The sequence below is a fragment of the Emys orbicularis genome, chromosome 1, assembly GCF_028017835.1.
Source record: "Emys orbicularis isolate rEmyOrb1 chromosome 1, rEmyOrb1.hap1, whole genome shotgun sequence".
Lineage (NCBI taxonomy): Eukaryota > Metazoa > Chordata > Testudines > Emydidae > Emys > Emys orbicularis.
Genome location: NC_088683.1, coordinates 59,838,326 through 59,854,636, shown reverse-complemented (window position 1 = coordinate 59,854,636; position 16,311 = coordinate 59,838,326). Strand labels below are relative to the sequence as shown.

General features: G+C 40.4%; 1 protein-coding gene across 2 annotated transcripts in view; it reads left to right on the top strand.

The window, feature by feature from the left end:
• The window catches only part of NELL2 (neural EGFL like 2), a 225,240-nt gene that overhangs the window by 72,863 nt on the left and 136,066 nt on the right, over positions 1-16,311 (top strand). For both annotated transcript variants that reach the window (XM_065405280.1, XM_065405271.1), the window contains exon 9: positions 557-659. In XM_065405280.1, the coding sequence (XP_065261352.1) occupies positions 557-659 (103 nt within the window). The remainder of the gene's footprint in view (positions 1-556; positions 660-16,311) is intronic.

The following is a 16,311-nucleotide window of genomic DNA, read 5'->3' as shown; positions in this document are numbered from 1 at the left end:
ATTTTTAACAGTTTGTTGTTAGGTAGTAGAAGTTGTAAGTAGAAGAAACTACCAGTAACAAACCTAGTCCCGATATAGTCAGATAAAATGCCTGTGATTGAGATAAAGTGTTAAATACATGCTATGTTTTTGTCTCCGATTTTTCATACAGCTATGATATTATTATCTTTTTAAAAATGAATTCAGTCTTTCATGTGAAAATTGTAAGGCACAGTATTGTTCTATGAGGCTTTTATACTTCACACTAATCTACCAATTTGCAATTGATTGGCAGAATGTCTATGCGCCAAATGATTTAAGATTTCTTTTTACCGAGCAAAACTATTTTCATCTTAATGAACACATCAGACTCATATAAAAAGCCTACTTGGAGTAATAATTTTTTAAAGACTTAGGGTTGAATCTTTCTTTATAATAATAATTAAGAGAAACATTGTAAATATGACTTATTTTGGTATTGCTGAGGAGTTTTTCACATTTAAGAAACCGCTTGTAAATTCATGTATTTCACAAAAACTTTATTTTATATTAAAACCTTTTTTCTTCTTCTTCCCAGAATGGTACTGTGCAATGCGAAGCACTGATTTGCCCATTTTCTGATTGTCTACTGAATTCTGCTCCTGCGTATGTGGATGGCAAGTGCTGTAAAGAATGCCAACGTAAGTTTTATTGTGTGGTGCTTCTTTCTGTCAAATAATATACTTTGAAATCTGAAAGGAAGATGTAGGTACTTTTCAAAAGAGATGTCACCAATAGAGCTGGTTGCAAAATGGTTTGTTTGGGACCTTTTGTGGAAAATTTCAGCTCTGTTGGAAAACAGCAAATTTTCTGGCTACTGAAATTTTTTCAGTTTTCAGCCAAAAAATGTTGGTTTTGGAGGTTTCAGTTTTCTGGTAAGAAATCAAAACATTTAAAAAAAAGCAGACATTTTCTGTGAAAATTTTCATTTAAACCAAAATCTTATTTTCCACTAAAAAGAAAGTTGACAAAAATTGTGTCAACAAGCCTTAGTCACCACTATCCCCATCTTTGAATGCAGTCTTATTTGATTGGTTGGCTGGCTAGACATACAGATACATCAAGTCATAGAGTTTAAGGCCAGAAGAGACCGCCAGATCATCTAGTCCAGGGGTTCTCAAACTGGGGGTCGGGACCCCTCAGGGGGTCGTGAGCTGTCAGCCTCCACCCCAAACCCCGCTTTGCCTCCAGTATTTATAATGGTGTTAAATATATTAAAAACTGTTTTTAATTTAAAAGGGGGTCGCACTCAGAGGCTTGCTGTGTGAAAGGGGTCACCAGTAAAAAAGTTTGAGAGCCACTGATCTAGTCTGACCTCCCATATATCACAGGCCACCAGTACCACCCGGCACCCACACACTAAACCCAACAATGGAAATCAAACCAAAGTAAATGAGACCCACAGAAGACTAGATTATTATGTGCCACAGACAGAGAATAGGATGGACTGAGGTGCACCTGTGCCCAAGGCCCCCCGGGGAAATGATTAAATGAGACATATCCAGATAATCCTGGCAAGTGACCTGCACCCACATGCTATGAAGAAGGTGAAACACCCCCCCCCCCCCAGCGTCACAGCCAATCTGACCTGGGGGTAGGGTGACCAGATGAGAGGAAGAAAATATCGGGACACATTGGGGTGGGGGGTGTTCACCGGCAGAGAAAAAAAAAAAAGCCGAGTGCTGCCGGCAGAGAAAAAACAAAACAAAACAAAAAAACCTAGTGCTGCACGTATCTATGATCCAAAGATGGGTTGGGACGCGGGACAAACACCTAAATATCTGGTCACTCTACCTGGGGGAAAATTCCCTCCTGACCCCACATATGACGATAGTTAGACCCTGAGCATGTGAGCAAGAATCAATCAGCCAAGCACCTGAGAGAAAAAATGCTCAGAATACTTGTGCCTTGAACTTGTTTTTCAGCACTATTCCAGTCTAGAAGAATATACTTCCAAAATAACATTACAGCATTAGAAATAGTGATCTGCTTTATAACTCTTGTTCTGCAATTAAGGAAACAGTAGACCATGGCTTAAACAACCACCCAAGAGACCAGAAAAAAATCGGTAGCTAGAGGTGTTCTTTCACAAAAGGTCATACAAAAATCTACTGGGTACTGCATGGGGATAATTTAAAGTGATCTCTTAAGATAGGGGTTTGCCTGTGGTTTCACTGTATTTTGGGGATGATTGCAGTCAGGATTGTGGAGGGGAATTTTTAAGTTAATCAAATCCGTGGGAGGGCTGATATAGTACTTGAGGTTGATTATGTCCACGGTGGACACATATACAGTATTTAGTTATACTAAGCAATGGCTTTTCTTAAGCTTCTGTACATTAAACTGTGCATGTATTTCTTTGTTCTAGAATTTTTGAGGTTGTCCTGTGTGTTTCATTGGTACCCTACAGTTGTGTATATTTTTTTCTAATAATATAATTTGTGCAAGAACTCACAGCTGATTAGAATGACTTGTTGTAAGGAAAATTCAAGAAGACATTTTGTACTCCATTGATCTTACTCCCACAGTTCATTTATATTTAATTTTGTTAGAAGTTACACAAAGACCATCCCATTTTATAAAGCCTTATTACCTTATTCTAGTAGATTAAATCTAATTGAGAGGAAATTGGAATTCAAATATACTTTTTTACCAGCAACATAGAATTTCTGTGAGGAATAGATGGCTCAGGGAATTGATAATAGGATATGAGACTTGTCAACTCTAAGTCAGTATTTCAAATTTTGCCCATGTTGATAGAGACTGAAAGACATTTGAAATCCATTTGGTCAGTTACAATATGTGAAATGAGTTGTTGATCTCCTATGGACAAGTGTCCACATCACAGTTGGTATTTTTGTTGGCAGGCTCAGCAGAGAGGGCAAGAGCTGAATGGGCATGATGAACAATGAGCCTGTCTTACAGAAAGTGGGACCTTTTGGTAATGGTTGAAATGCTTGGTACCACAATATGATGAAGCTTGCACCATCATTACCTTTTTATGTGTATTTAATGTAATAGATGACTTCAGTTTCCAGTGCTGTTAATCCAGCGCCTCTTGCACCATTAATTCAGTTGTTCAATCAGTGTGTCATCCAAATACACACACATATGCAATTTCTAATAAAGTAGCGGAAATAAATGAACAGAGCATAAAATGATCTCTTATTTCATCTTGGTTTTTAAAGTTAATAATTCATTTTTCAATTTATTTCATGAAAGGCAGAAATGTAGACTCTGGGGATATGAACATATAACTATAGGTTCCATTTTGTTTGCTGTATTCTCATTTTCATTTTTTAAAATTCCTTTTTATTAATTAATCTTTATTTATTATTAAGTTGATAATCTTCATCAAGAGAAATGTTCACATGTACAGGGAAAAGTAAAGTAATGGTAACACTTACATTGCTTTATGAAACAGTACCACAAGAAAATTGATATCATGGAACTTATTGTATATCAAAATGGGATGAAATCCTGGGCTTAGTTTGTGACCCTAATCATCATAAGACTGAACAAGCCAGAGTGCCAGAAGTCAGACTGTTCCTGGTGATGGTAAACCCCAGGGAATGGGGAGGGAGGGTAAAGGACACATATGGAATATGTATTTGCTTCACAGGTATGTTTTGTGGAGTTGCTTGTGGTGTTGGCACACTCATGCAAATGCTAAGTAGACTGTGTCCCTGTTTCTTTCCTGCACCTTCAACTCGTGCCTGGAGGTTACTGAAGCTCTAGTGCCCTGTAGTCACTGTGCTTGGCCATGTGGTGGTGGGAAGGGCAAGAGTGGAGTGCCTTTGTTATGTTTCGATGGGGGAGTGGAGCAGGGCATCTATGGCAGCCTTGCCTCCCATTCTGTCACACACCAGGCAGGGTTCTTCCATCCTCTACTTCATTAGCATAGCTTTCCATATCTTGTGACCTATGGGAACTGTACAAGGGGTGTGAGCAGGGGCCAGGATCTGGCTTAATGCTACCTGGCATATGTGAAATCTGGATATGTACAGGATTTAAGATGGCAGGCTGCTAAGTGTTTTACAGGTTTGTGAACTATTTCAGTGACTCTAGTGGGGAATCTGATGGATTAGGAATAGGACTGGGAGTTACCTGGTTCTGACACTAATTGCTGTGTAATCTTGGCTATGTCTCTGATACTCGGTTTCCTCATCTGTCTAATAGTGATACCTCACAACTAAATGTTTCTAAAATGCTATTTGTGTACAAAAATATTGCTTAGCCTTGTTGGTAGGAGAGGTGGGAATTTAGGACCAGCCCTGTACTTAACCCATTAGGCCACATAGCTCAGTGGAAAGGAGGTAGGTGAGGCTTCTCTTTTGGGAGCACTTTAAAAAATGTACAAGTTTGGATTTTTCAATAAAAGCAGCTTTTCAGTTTTTCTTAAACTTCCAATCCATGAAGAATTAAATGCATGAAATCTTGCTGAAAATTTTCATTAAATTGGTTTCATTTTGTGGACACTTTACCAACTCTAAAACAGCTCTAGTTCTGATGGAATAGCACCAGAAGTAAACGTGGCCCATTGTGTTTGTTGTCAGAGGTGCCAACTTTGTGATTTCCCCAGGGGTTCTGGACCCCTGCTCTGCCCAAGACCCCTCGCCCGCTCCACCCCTTCCCCCAAGTCCCACCCTGCGCCACCACTCCCCCGTCTCTTCCTGTCCCTTCTCCTCCCCCTCCTTCCCAGCGCCTCCTGCACACCGCTGAACAGCTGATTGCGGCGGGCAGGAGGTGCAGGAAGGGAGGAGGAAGAGCTGATCCGCAAGGCTGCCGGTAGGTGCTGAGCATCCACTGGTTTTTTTGGAGCACCCACAGAGTCGGTGCCTATGTTTGTTGTGTGAATGTAGGTGCTGCCAACAGTAGGAAGAACAGCATATGCAAACTAGTGTTCTATTTTCTATTAGCCTTAATGAGCTGAAAAGATCTGCAGTCTTTTGAGGCACATAAATTGGAAAATGTGGATCTGTTTCAGCCACAGGCAAGCTATTCAGCACAAAGCCCAGTCAGGCTACTGAAGCATATTTCTTTAGATCAATGGGTGCCTCCCATGGAGAGCTGCATGGAGATGGAGAGCAAGGGCAACTTTCTTCCCTTTTCCCAATGCAGTTTTTATCCTGACTCAGAAGGTGTTATGTGAGAGACGTTCAGATTATTAACTCCCTACCTCTAATAGAAGGTGCTCACATACTATACTGATAGGCACTGATATAAAACCCCAAAGTAGATACAGAGAGCTTAAACTCCTCCCCCTACCTATAAAACAACACTTGGGTTCATGGTCCTGACTGAGAAATTACAAGAAATTTGTTTTTATTTATTTTAAATGAATCCCAAAAGGCCTGCCAATGCCCTTCTCTATTTAGCTGAGGCAATAGGTCCTCTTGTAACTGTCCTATGTGTCAAGGTATAAACACTGTATTGTGTCACTTACAGTGTGATATTTTCATGGAGCAAGTACATTTTTAACATAGCTGTTGTTTCGTAGATTTTAAAGCTATAAGTGACCATCATGCCAAACCAACCTATATCTTGATTTTTAGTAAGACTTTTGACACCATCCCATATGACATTTTTATAAGAAAATGTGGGAAAGGTGGTCCAGATGAAATTACTATAAGGTGGGTGCACAACTGGTTGAAAGATTGTACTTAAACAGTAGTTATCAATGGTTCACTGTCAAACTGGGAAGGTGTGGACAAATTGGAGAGAGTCCAGAGGAAAGCAATAAAAACAATAAAAGGTTTAGAAAACCTGACCAGTCAGTAGAGGTTTAAAAAAATGGACATGTTTAGTCTTGAGAAAAGAAGATTGAGGGGGGACCTGATAAGTCTTCAAACACATTAAGGGCTGTTATAAAGAGGATGGTGATTGATTGTTCTCCATGTCCACTGAAGGTAGGACAAGAAGTAGTGGGCTTAATCTGCAGCAAGGGAGATTTAGGTTAGATATTAGGAAAAAACTTTCTAACTATAAGGATAGCTAAGCTCTGGAATAAGCTTCCAAGGGTAGTTGTGGAATTCCCATCATTGGTGGTTTTTAAAAACAGGTTTACTTGGTCCTATCTTAGGGCGGTGTGTGTGTGGATGGGTAGGGAGGAGCTGGACTTGATGATTTCTTGAGATTCCCCTTCCAGCCCTATGTTTCTGTACTTCTGTGTTTCTAAGATTATAGAAGTGTCTGACACAGAAGTAATTTTCATTACTGAGTACTTGTTTCCAAGAAGACAATACTGCCGTTCCCATTATCTTTTTATTTGAATGACTACTTACAGGGGGACTATTGTAGGAGTTTATGCACGTATCTGTGATCCAAAGTCATTTAAATCTCTGGAAAGACTCCGACAGAGTTAATGAATTTTGGATTGAGCCTATAATCTTCTAGTCTTGAAGCTCCCACTATGGTTCTCCATGTATTTGTTTCTTCTAATACAAACTAAGATATTGTTAATTATTGTTCAATGTAGTTGAATTCACACTATTAAACTAGCATTGTAGGTAACTGTAAGACACGTAATATTGTGTTTCTTCTCTTCACACTTTTATTGCTAACCAAGACAAGGGTGATATATACAGGGTGATATTTACATGATTAAAAAGAGAAAGTTGGAAGTGATGGTTGTTATAAAATGGATGGATTTTGTTTTGGAAACCTGGCTTGTTAATTTTAATCATAATGTCAAAGAATGTTAAACCTTTCCATGAGTATAAATTATTAAAAGATGTTTCCTTGCTTTAGTCTTTGACACAACAGTCCTTTTCTCAAACTGCTCTATACTAACACGAGAGAGGGGTTGCAAAGAACCGGTGGCCTTCGTTTGAACAACAGGCGACAATTAGGGTTGAAACTCAAAGCCCACTGCAATGAAGTATAAATTGAAGTTCTTGGCAAATCCGTGAACGTTTGCCTAGGTCCCAACACTTTGTGGAGTTAAGCTGATGCTGTTCACACAGCACAAGACCCATTCTCCCCATCTGACAACCATCCCTCTCCACAGCTGCTCCCTTCCCTCCAGGCTGCTAGAGCCCCACAATCTTGTCTTAAATGTCTTTTATAGCAATCGCAGCATATCATACCAGCACTTTACTCTCATTGAGCTACTCCACTGTGCCAAAGACATTGCTGTATCTTGGTCCCTCCTGTTCTCTGCCTCTGGCACTCACTAGTTTAGTAATACTTTGCTCTAATTCTGGTTATTGGTATTGGTGTGGAGGTGTGTGTGTGATGGTTAGTGGCCTGTGATATCCAGGAAATCAGACTAGATGATCAGGTGGTCCCTTTTGGCCCTAAACTCTATGACTCTAAATATTTGTTGGAAAACCATCTGGCTATATATATATTGTCAAAACAATGTTTACATACCTGCTTCTCATTTGAAAAGTTGGAGAAAGCTGTAAGGGGTCATTCTCCCACACTATGTGATCAGACCATGAATTCAAGCTTTCTTGACTTCCAGCTCCTTGCTCAGTCCAGAGCATGCTGCCTCCCAGTCACCTGTAATATAGTCTTAGTAATGTAGTCTAGTGGAAAGGGGAAATAGACCACTGAGTGAAGTGTTTGATGCATCATCATTGCAGATAGTCAAGAATAGTTTAGATAGGGCCAGATCCAAAGCCCATTCAAATTAGTGGGAGTCTTTTGATGGACTGCAGTAGGTCTTGGATCAGGCCATTGGTGAGACAGTGAATAGATCAAAAATATGGAGAAGCTGCATTGGGTCAAATGTTTTTTTTCTGGTCTATTGTTTCTCTGGTAGTGATGCTATAGTCATTCAAATGTTGTGGGTTTTAAAAAATATGGATGAAAGTCAGGGACATAAGCTTTTCAACCATTGCAAAGGATCAGCTGGTCTTCAGTCATAAATCTTTATATTTGTCCTTTTAAGATACCAGTGTAAACAGAGAAGAAATTCTACTCTTCTCGTATAAGTTTCTGAAAAAGCAGAGAAGTTGGGCACAGTACTTTCAAAGTATCAGCAAAAGAGTGCTAGACATACCAGTCACTAGATTGTTCAATGGAACAGTTGAGTTTATGGTGGACTCCTGCTTTCGGTGTGCATACTTTCTGAATGCTACTTAGCATTTTGGCAGAGTAGTGTCCCTACAGCTTTAGCTCTCTAGGTAACCTATTCTGAAATGACTCACGTGACCTGATTCCTCAAGCCTTTGAATAATATACAATGATAGTACTACGTGATAATGACAGAAATAAATGCCTTATGTACCAGGTAGTCCCACAGAGATGAATTACACTGTCACAACATACTCTACTGGATATTTACCCAGGTTGTACTAGTGTTCTGCAATATTGTGTCTTGAGTTTTAGTGTCTTAAGCGAAATGGACTTGTTCTTAATTTAGGAATAGTACAAATGACTAAAAACAAACAAACAAAAAGAAACAAATTTGAGGGGAAAATATGACTGTGTCTATGTTGGTCAGTGAAATCAATGGAGTTACTCCAGATTTACAGGGGTGTAACTTGAAAATAGAACTTGATCCTCGATATTTATTCATCTTCTTGTAACTTTCCCCATGATTCCCCACAGGCGTTTGCTGGAGCCTTTAAAATTCAGCTATCCTAAAAAGGTACTGTATGTCTAATATGCAACTGACCCAAAGTCTATTAAAGTGAATAGAAAGATGCCACTCGATTTCAGTGGGCTTTGGATCAAGTCCTATGTGCTTAGGCTGGCATGGAGAATAAAGGTATAAAGAAGCATATGACCCTAACTCCTCCATTCTAGCTTTGATTTCTTGTCTTAAGATTCTGGCATGGGTTATTAATCTAGGGCAGTAGCAACTTCTATATTTTGCATCAATCATGTTTTGTTTCCATTGCCAAACACTAGGGGACCACTAGGGGCTTGGCTTATGCCTTGAATGAGCACTACTTTTTGAATTTATAAAATAGATGAGTTGCTTGCATCAGGAAAGCAATGGTACAGTCTCGCATCCACTAGCTACTCAACAGTTTCCTCCTGAGAAGGAAACCCATTGCTAGTTAGTCTCCTGCACTGTGGAGGCAACTTTCTGGAAACTAAAACATAACTTACTTACAGTTACTGGAATTCTCAGAATAGATTGCTTCCACACAGTCCAGCTCTCCCTTACTCGTTCCTCCGTCCCCTTTTATTCAGAGTCTCAGCGTCCTGAACAAGCAAGAACTGAGCAAGTAAATGCAATGTGCCTCTCTATAAGCTTTCATGCATCAGAGTGCATGGCTCTCTCCTAAGATAATTGTTTTTTAATGGTTCTGGGGGATCTGAACAGAATGGCACTCAACTGGAAGACTGTAGATCTGGGGGCAATGTATCACTGTATTAGGAGAATTCCAGTTAATGGTAAGTAACCTAATTTTAGTCTCTTTGTCTGCCTAAGGAATGAATTATAAAATAAAATAAATTTAAGAATATTGTTATTCATTAAAATATCTTCGCATTCATATACAGCAATCCTATGTGTTAAGAACAAACTGAAATACAATATTGGTAATATTACCATTAGAGAATTAAAAAATTTTCACACTGAAAAGTAGCTGTAGGCATCTTTTTCCCTTATAACCTATTATTGTGTAGAACTTTAGCTCTTTTCCTTTCCTTTTCATTACATTCTCACCAGGGAGTTCACAAATTATAAAATCTCTGCAGCAAATTATTTTTTTTATTTCCAGTGCAACTAAAATTGAACATATATGTTAGATATGAATATTTTGGCACTCATAGTACTGGGAGTAGGCATCTCAACGGTGTTGCAATCTTTCCAGGATGTCACTACTTGTACTTCAATAGTTCTCATCTTGTAAGTGGTAAGAAAAATATGGTTAACTTTTTATGTAGGAAAATCACATTTTGTGTGTGTGTGTGATTTCAAGATGCTCATTCTTGCTGGTAAGTGCTATTTCAGGGAGTGCACTGCCAATTCAGAAACCTGTACTAGATATTCTAGCACGTGCTTGGAAGCTCGTATTTTGGAGTACAATGCCTGTGATACCAGCAACAGTGATCTGTAGAGGACTGTGTGCTCTTAAAAGGATGAGTCTGGTTGTACCTGAAAACCCAAGAACTGAAAGGCTTGAAAAGATCCATCAAGGTCACAAAGAAATAACAAAGTGCAGCATCAGAGCACATCACAGCATCTGATGGGCTAGACGATCAAAACAGATTTAGGACTCCATGGGAGCTATGTAATTTGTGCAAAAAAAAAAAAAAAAAAGAGCACAATCGCAGTCTCAGGCCTTTTTGATGGCAGAACTGCTACACAGGACAGGGCGATCTCCGAGGAAGGGGGAGGAGCATAGAAGGAGAGGTACTGCAAAAAGTCAAGGTGTCATTGTCAAAAGAGCCATATGTTCAGTGGCCCAACAGCTCCTAGAGAGTGGGAAACAAAAAAATAGAAGGAATGGGGAGAATAAAACTAAATTGAAAAATAAAATACAACAGTGTGATCTTACTCACATAACATTATAAAAGAAGGTTGAAAAATTAAGTGGGAAAATGGGTTAAACAAAGAATAATATAATTTTTTTAAAAAGATAATGATATAAACAATACCGCCAGGAGCATCTAATGATGAGTTTAGTAAAGAATCCAAGATTTCTTGCATTGGAATTAGGTGGGGCTCTTTTCACAGGTCAGACATTAATTTGTCATTGCTTTGTTATCCTACATCTCATTATATGAACAGTATAATAAGGCACCCCAAAATTCTAAGTGAGGCAACCTTAGAACATGACACATGTGCTTGTAATTACATAAAAACTTAAACCCGTAAAGCGATTAGGACATTTAGTGACAATCCTGTCATACATTCCTCAGTTCTATTTGTGTCTGTTCCCTTCAAAATGATCTTTGTCTTCCTACCCTTGTACTTAAAAACTCTCCTGACGTCTCTGATGTACCCTGCCATCATATTTGCTTTTTTCACTGCAGTTGGGCATTGGGCTGAAGGCTACAATAATTCCCAAATTTCTTCTCTCATCATTATTCTGCACCTCTGACCATTTAGAAGTCATTTTGACATCTCCTTTTTTTCTTGCCTTCTGTATTTATTTGCATTAAGAGGAAAGTGCTATCCACTTGTGTAGAAAATTAGGTGACAGTTTAAAATAGCTGACTAGAATTTTCTTTTATATACTGTTTCTATCAAATTTACTACTTTATCTGGAAAATCTGTTTGCATAAATTTTGACTATAAGTTTGAGCTCCTAGTAATAATTCTGGCAGTAACTCTCCACTGCCTCTTTCCATCTTGGAAAGAGTATTGTGTATTGAAATTTTTAATTCTGGTTTCCCAACTTGCATTTTAGCCAGTTATTTAATTGGTGGAATTTTGTGAAACTCTTAAAATTTTTTGTTAAACATAATTTTTCTTAATGGATGAGTAAAATATCAAAATATCATTTACTGATTTTTTTGTTTTTGTTTTGTTTTTGTTTTACGTTGTCAATCATCATGGCAAATGGGGGGCTAGAGTGAGAAGATTTTGTGCTAGGGCTGGTAAATTTTCATAGCTGGCTTGTGGTGATTGCTGTATCCTACTTATGTATCATGGCATTAAAACTGTGCTACAGTGGGCATCATTGCCTGATGTAATAAAATGGGGATGAAAAGCTTGGTGTCTGTTAGCAGGGGAAGTTTCTACCCTGTTCTGAACCTGAAAATAAGATTTTTTTTTCTAGCTTGTTCTGAAAAAGGCACCCAAATACTTATCATCGTAGCAAGTGGACTTTTGCACTCTCCGTAGCTAGGGAATGATGAACTACTTTGATTCACCCTATATCATCTCTCCCTTGAGAAAGGCATCTAAGCTCTAGCTTCAGTTCCTTAAGCTGCCTCTTTTAAATTAGGCTCACATTTGCCTTTCTCAGATCTATGTTTTGTGTCTGACATTTTATATTCAGGTTTGCCCCCATAACAAAGACAGATTTCTGGTTGTAGACGTTTGTTCTAGTTTTGAGCAGATTACTTCCATGCATTCCTGAAATTGTAGCATCCTCTATTACAGGGGTCGGCAACCTTTCAGACGTGGTGTGCCGAGTCTTCCTTTATTCACTCTAATGTAAGGTTTCGCGTGCCAGTAATACATTTTAACATTTTTAGAAGGGCTCTTTCTATAAATCTAGAATATATAACTAAACTATTGTTGTATGTAAAGTAAATAAGATTTTTAAAATGTTTAAGAAGCTTCATTTAAAATTAAATTAAAATGCAGAGCCCCCTGGACCGGTGGCCAGGACCCAGGCAGTGTGAGTGCCACTGAAAATCAGCTCGCGTGCCGCCTTCGGCACCCGTGCCATAGGTTGCCTACCCCTGCTCTATTAGTCCGATTTTACAGACTTGTAGAATGGTAGGTTGTATTATCAAGATGCTCTGCGCTGTTCTATCCGCAGAAATAACTTTGAATGAATCCTTTGTACATCTTAATCAGCAGAAAGTCAATTCCTAGTATAAACACAGAGGTAATGTCAACTTTTACATACAGTATGCTGTGCTATACAGTTGCAGGCCTTTAACCAGGGTAGGAAATCATAAAATTATAAAAATAATTATAGACTTAAACATTGTCCATTAGGTATTTTACCTCCATATATACAGAGTTGTTGGTAAGGGAATGATGCATATTCAAAAACTTCTCATGTTATTGAGTTTTGGGTTAATAAGTGTTATTGGTTAATAAAGGAATCACATGCTAGTTTCTAATAATTCCTTCCCATCATTACAATATCCTGCCAAATTGTGACAGGTTCCCCGGGTTGAAACCTGAAACTGGGGTACAGCTGAGCCTCTGTCTTACCAACCTGGATTCCCTCTCACACTGTGATGCTGTGCCAAGCTGCAAACCCCTCCAGGTACTGCACTTACACAGACATCCACAGCAGGGACACACCCAACTGAGTTACATGAATGCTTTTGCCAGCCACTCATGAACTGACGATAGAGAGGCTCCAGCCAATTCCCCACAACTCCCCAGCCTAGGATTCCAGAGCTGTACTGTCTTGCCCTGGTCAGAAGCCTGACCAGTATAATTTTATTACCCAGTCTGCCCCTCCCTCAGTGTGGAGAGGACATGCACTAGCGCTTGTTCCTGAGCAGATTTCCCTTTGCACTTCAACCAAAACCCAATGTTTTAGGTAAAATGTAAAAAAGATTTATTAACTACAAAAATATAGCTTTTAAGTGATTATAAGTAGTAAGTGTACAGATCAAAGTTGGTTACCTAAAAAAATAAAAGTAAAATCGTAATCTGAGTTCTATAAACTAGACAGGATTTGAATCAAGCAGTCTCACCCTGATGGTATAGTTCCTTTAATACACAAGCTGGGATTCTCCTTTCCAGCCTGTGACAACCTCCCCCATTCAAAGTCTTTGTTCTCCAGACATGTTCCCAGGTGTTGAGTTGTGAGGGGAGTGAGGACAAATGATGAAGTCACTTCCCCTCCTTTATAGGTTCTTCCAGCTTGCTGGAAAGATCTTTTCCTATGAGGTGAGTCAAGCAGTGTCCATTGTCTGTGCCACCTCTGAGAAGTCTTCATTGTATACAGATCCTGTGATGGTCCTTGGTAGTGTGGATTCCCCTTAATGGGCCATTCACGCTGCCTGGCTTCTCCATTGTTGTACCTGGAAGGCTGGTTGTGGGTGTTTCCAACCTTACAACATATTTCAGTAACACATACATAGCAAAACTTCATAACTTTGCATACAATTATAGCATATACAATCCAAGAGGATATTAATGTTCAACAGATCAAGACTTTTAAAATGATACCTCACAAGGCATACTTTGTTCAAACATATCATAATTACATGACCATGGTAAATCTAGGGGTGCAGTGGGGGTTGCTTTGGGATACAGAGTGTCACACAAATCTTCCTCCTTTTATCCATTCCACGTGGTTAAGCCTAGCTCTCTGTCCATGTTCCTGACATGGATCCTTGAACATTATTCCATGGGAGTGTGATGGGATGTCCACCCCACACAGGTGTAGAAGGGATTAACCGTGCCCTGCCCTACAGTGGAGCAGTGGAGGTGAGTCCTCCACAGGGCCTAGAGAGGCTACAAGGGAAACATCCAATGAGAGAGAGGCTGAAAGGAGCAGCCAATCAGGGCCCAGAGGGCTCACATAAAAGGAGCTGCAGGGCCAGAAGCAGTCAGTGGCTGCTGGGCACTCAGGAAGTGAGGACTGTGTCCCAGAGGGGCTGAGAGAACTGTAAGTACCTTAGACAGAGCAGCTGCTAGCAGGGATTGGGGAGCAAGAGGGAACTCCTGGCTGTCTGCTGAGATTGGACAGCTGAAGGCCCTGAGGTGATGGCGAAGAATGTACTGATGCTGTGGGGAAGAGGCCAAAGGAATTGTGGCAGTGTGTAGAGAGGTTAGAGATGCAGCAGGAGGCTGCCAGCTATAGAGTCCCTGGGCTGGGATCTGGAGTAGTGGGTGGGTCTGGGTCCCCTCCACCAGCCACTGGGGAAGTGGCTAGACTAATGACAGTGATACCCACCCCTGGAAGGGGAAAACACAATTGGTGACACGGCTGGAGCTATGAAGAGGACACTGAGGTTCCTGGAGTGACACAGGTCTACAGAAAGACAATGACAGGAGAGGCACCACCAAAAGAGGGCACACCCACTGGCGGAGCTAATCCCTAAAACAGCCAGTAGGAGGTGCCACTGTGGTGAGTGTGCCATGTCATATGGAGTTTTTTGCCTGAGTAAAAAAACTGCAGGACTGAGTCTTAAAAGCATGAGCAAATAAATAAAAATAATCCTCCTGACTTCTGTTACATTGCTCTAAAATGTCCACTATGTAGTGCACAACATTTTTTCATGTGGGTGGAAAGCTTTTTACCAGGGCTGTTTAAATTTAATCCCAGTCAGTCTTCCCTCTTGCTGACAATTGATCATAGACTGCAAAAGCCCTGTCCTTATTTCTTTTTAATAAACTTCACATTTTCTAGTCTAATCTTGTCTAAGTGTATTTGCAAAAACAACAGAGTCCGGTGGCACCTTAAAGACTAACCGATTTATTTGGGCCACTTCTTCTCATGAAAGCTTATGCCCAAATAAATCGGTTAGTCTTTAAGGTGCCACCGGACTCCTTTTTGTTTTTGTGGATACAGACTAACACGGCTACCCCCTGATAAGTTTATTTGAACAGAGCTCAAGATGCTTTATTTGTTAAATAAAAATTTTTTAAGAAAAGAAGAGTTCCTCGCCCTTGAAGAATGAAGGCTCTGTGCTTATTCCCTGTTCTGAAGACTGAAGGTCATATTGCAAAACAAATACACAGATTTGTAGCTTTTAGAAAGCAACGTACAGCATTCCAGGGTTGATCTGGAACCAAACAGATGTATCATCAGGTCTTTAAGTTGAAAAATGTCATTCAAGGACATGTGAGTTCATTTGAACAATATTTGTACTTGTCATATTATTGATATTGTGGTAGCATCTTGGAGCCTCAGACATACATCAGTACCCTATAACAGGGAGTGGTCTATCCCTTTAAAGGTAGTAGGAGTCAGCCCTACCAACTCAGCCTGTTCCATGGCATGGTCCTTTAAAGTTTTGGGAGTTTGGATATACACAAACCCTAGGAAGGGACAGAGGCAGATACTGGAGGGAGGAAGTGATCCCCGGAGGTGGTCCCAATTAGTGCTTGTGGGGGAGGGTGAATTGGACTCATGCTACCATTCCTTTAAGAGCCCAGGACCAGGAGCTTTGGAGTGCAGGGTGGATCAAGGCTCCTCTCTGTCCCAGACTCAGGGTCATCCTTAGAATTTATGGGGCCCTACGCAGTATTATTAAACTGGTGCCCCTATGCTCTACTGAAGGTGGTCCCCAGCCGGCACCGCTGACCCCAGTGTGTTGAGGGGGCACAGCCACCACCCCTGCCCCCGGACCTCCAGAACCCCCCCATTGCTGACACACACTGAGCTTCATACGCAGCAGACGCTGTGGCAGTGGCTCAAACAGGCTTCGCGCTGGCACATGGGGGCTGCATCTTGCCAGAGCCCACGGCCCTCCTGCAGGCTCTAGCCACTCCTGGCTCACCATGAGCATTTTGACAGGAAGTATCAAGCAGTAATAACAACAATAATAATACAAGTGTAAGTGTTTGTGTGTGTGTGTGTGTGTGTGTGTGTAAGAGAGAGACTGAGAGAGAGCCAGTGTGTGTGCGTGTGACTGTGTGTTGGGGGACTGTATGACAGAGTGTGTGTTGGGGAGTATGAGACAGTGTGTGTGTGACAATCTGTATTGGGGGACTGTGACTCGTGAGTGGCAGAGTGT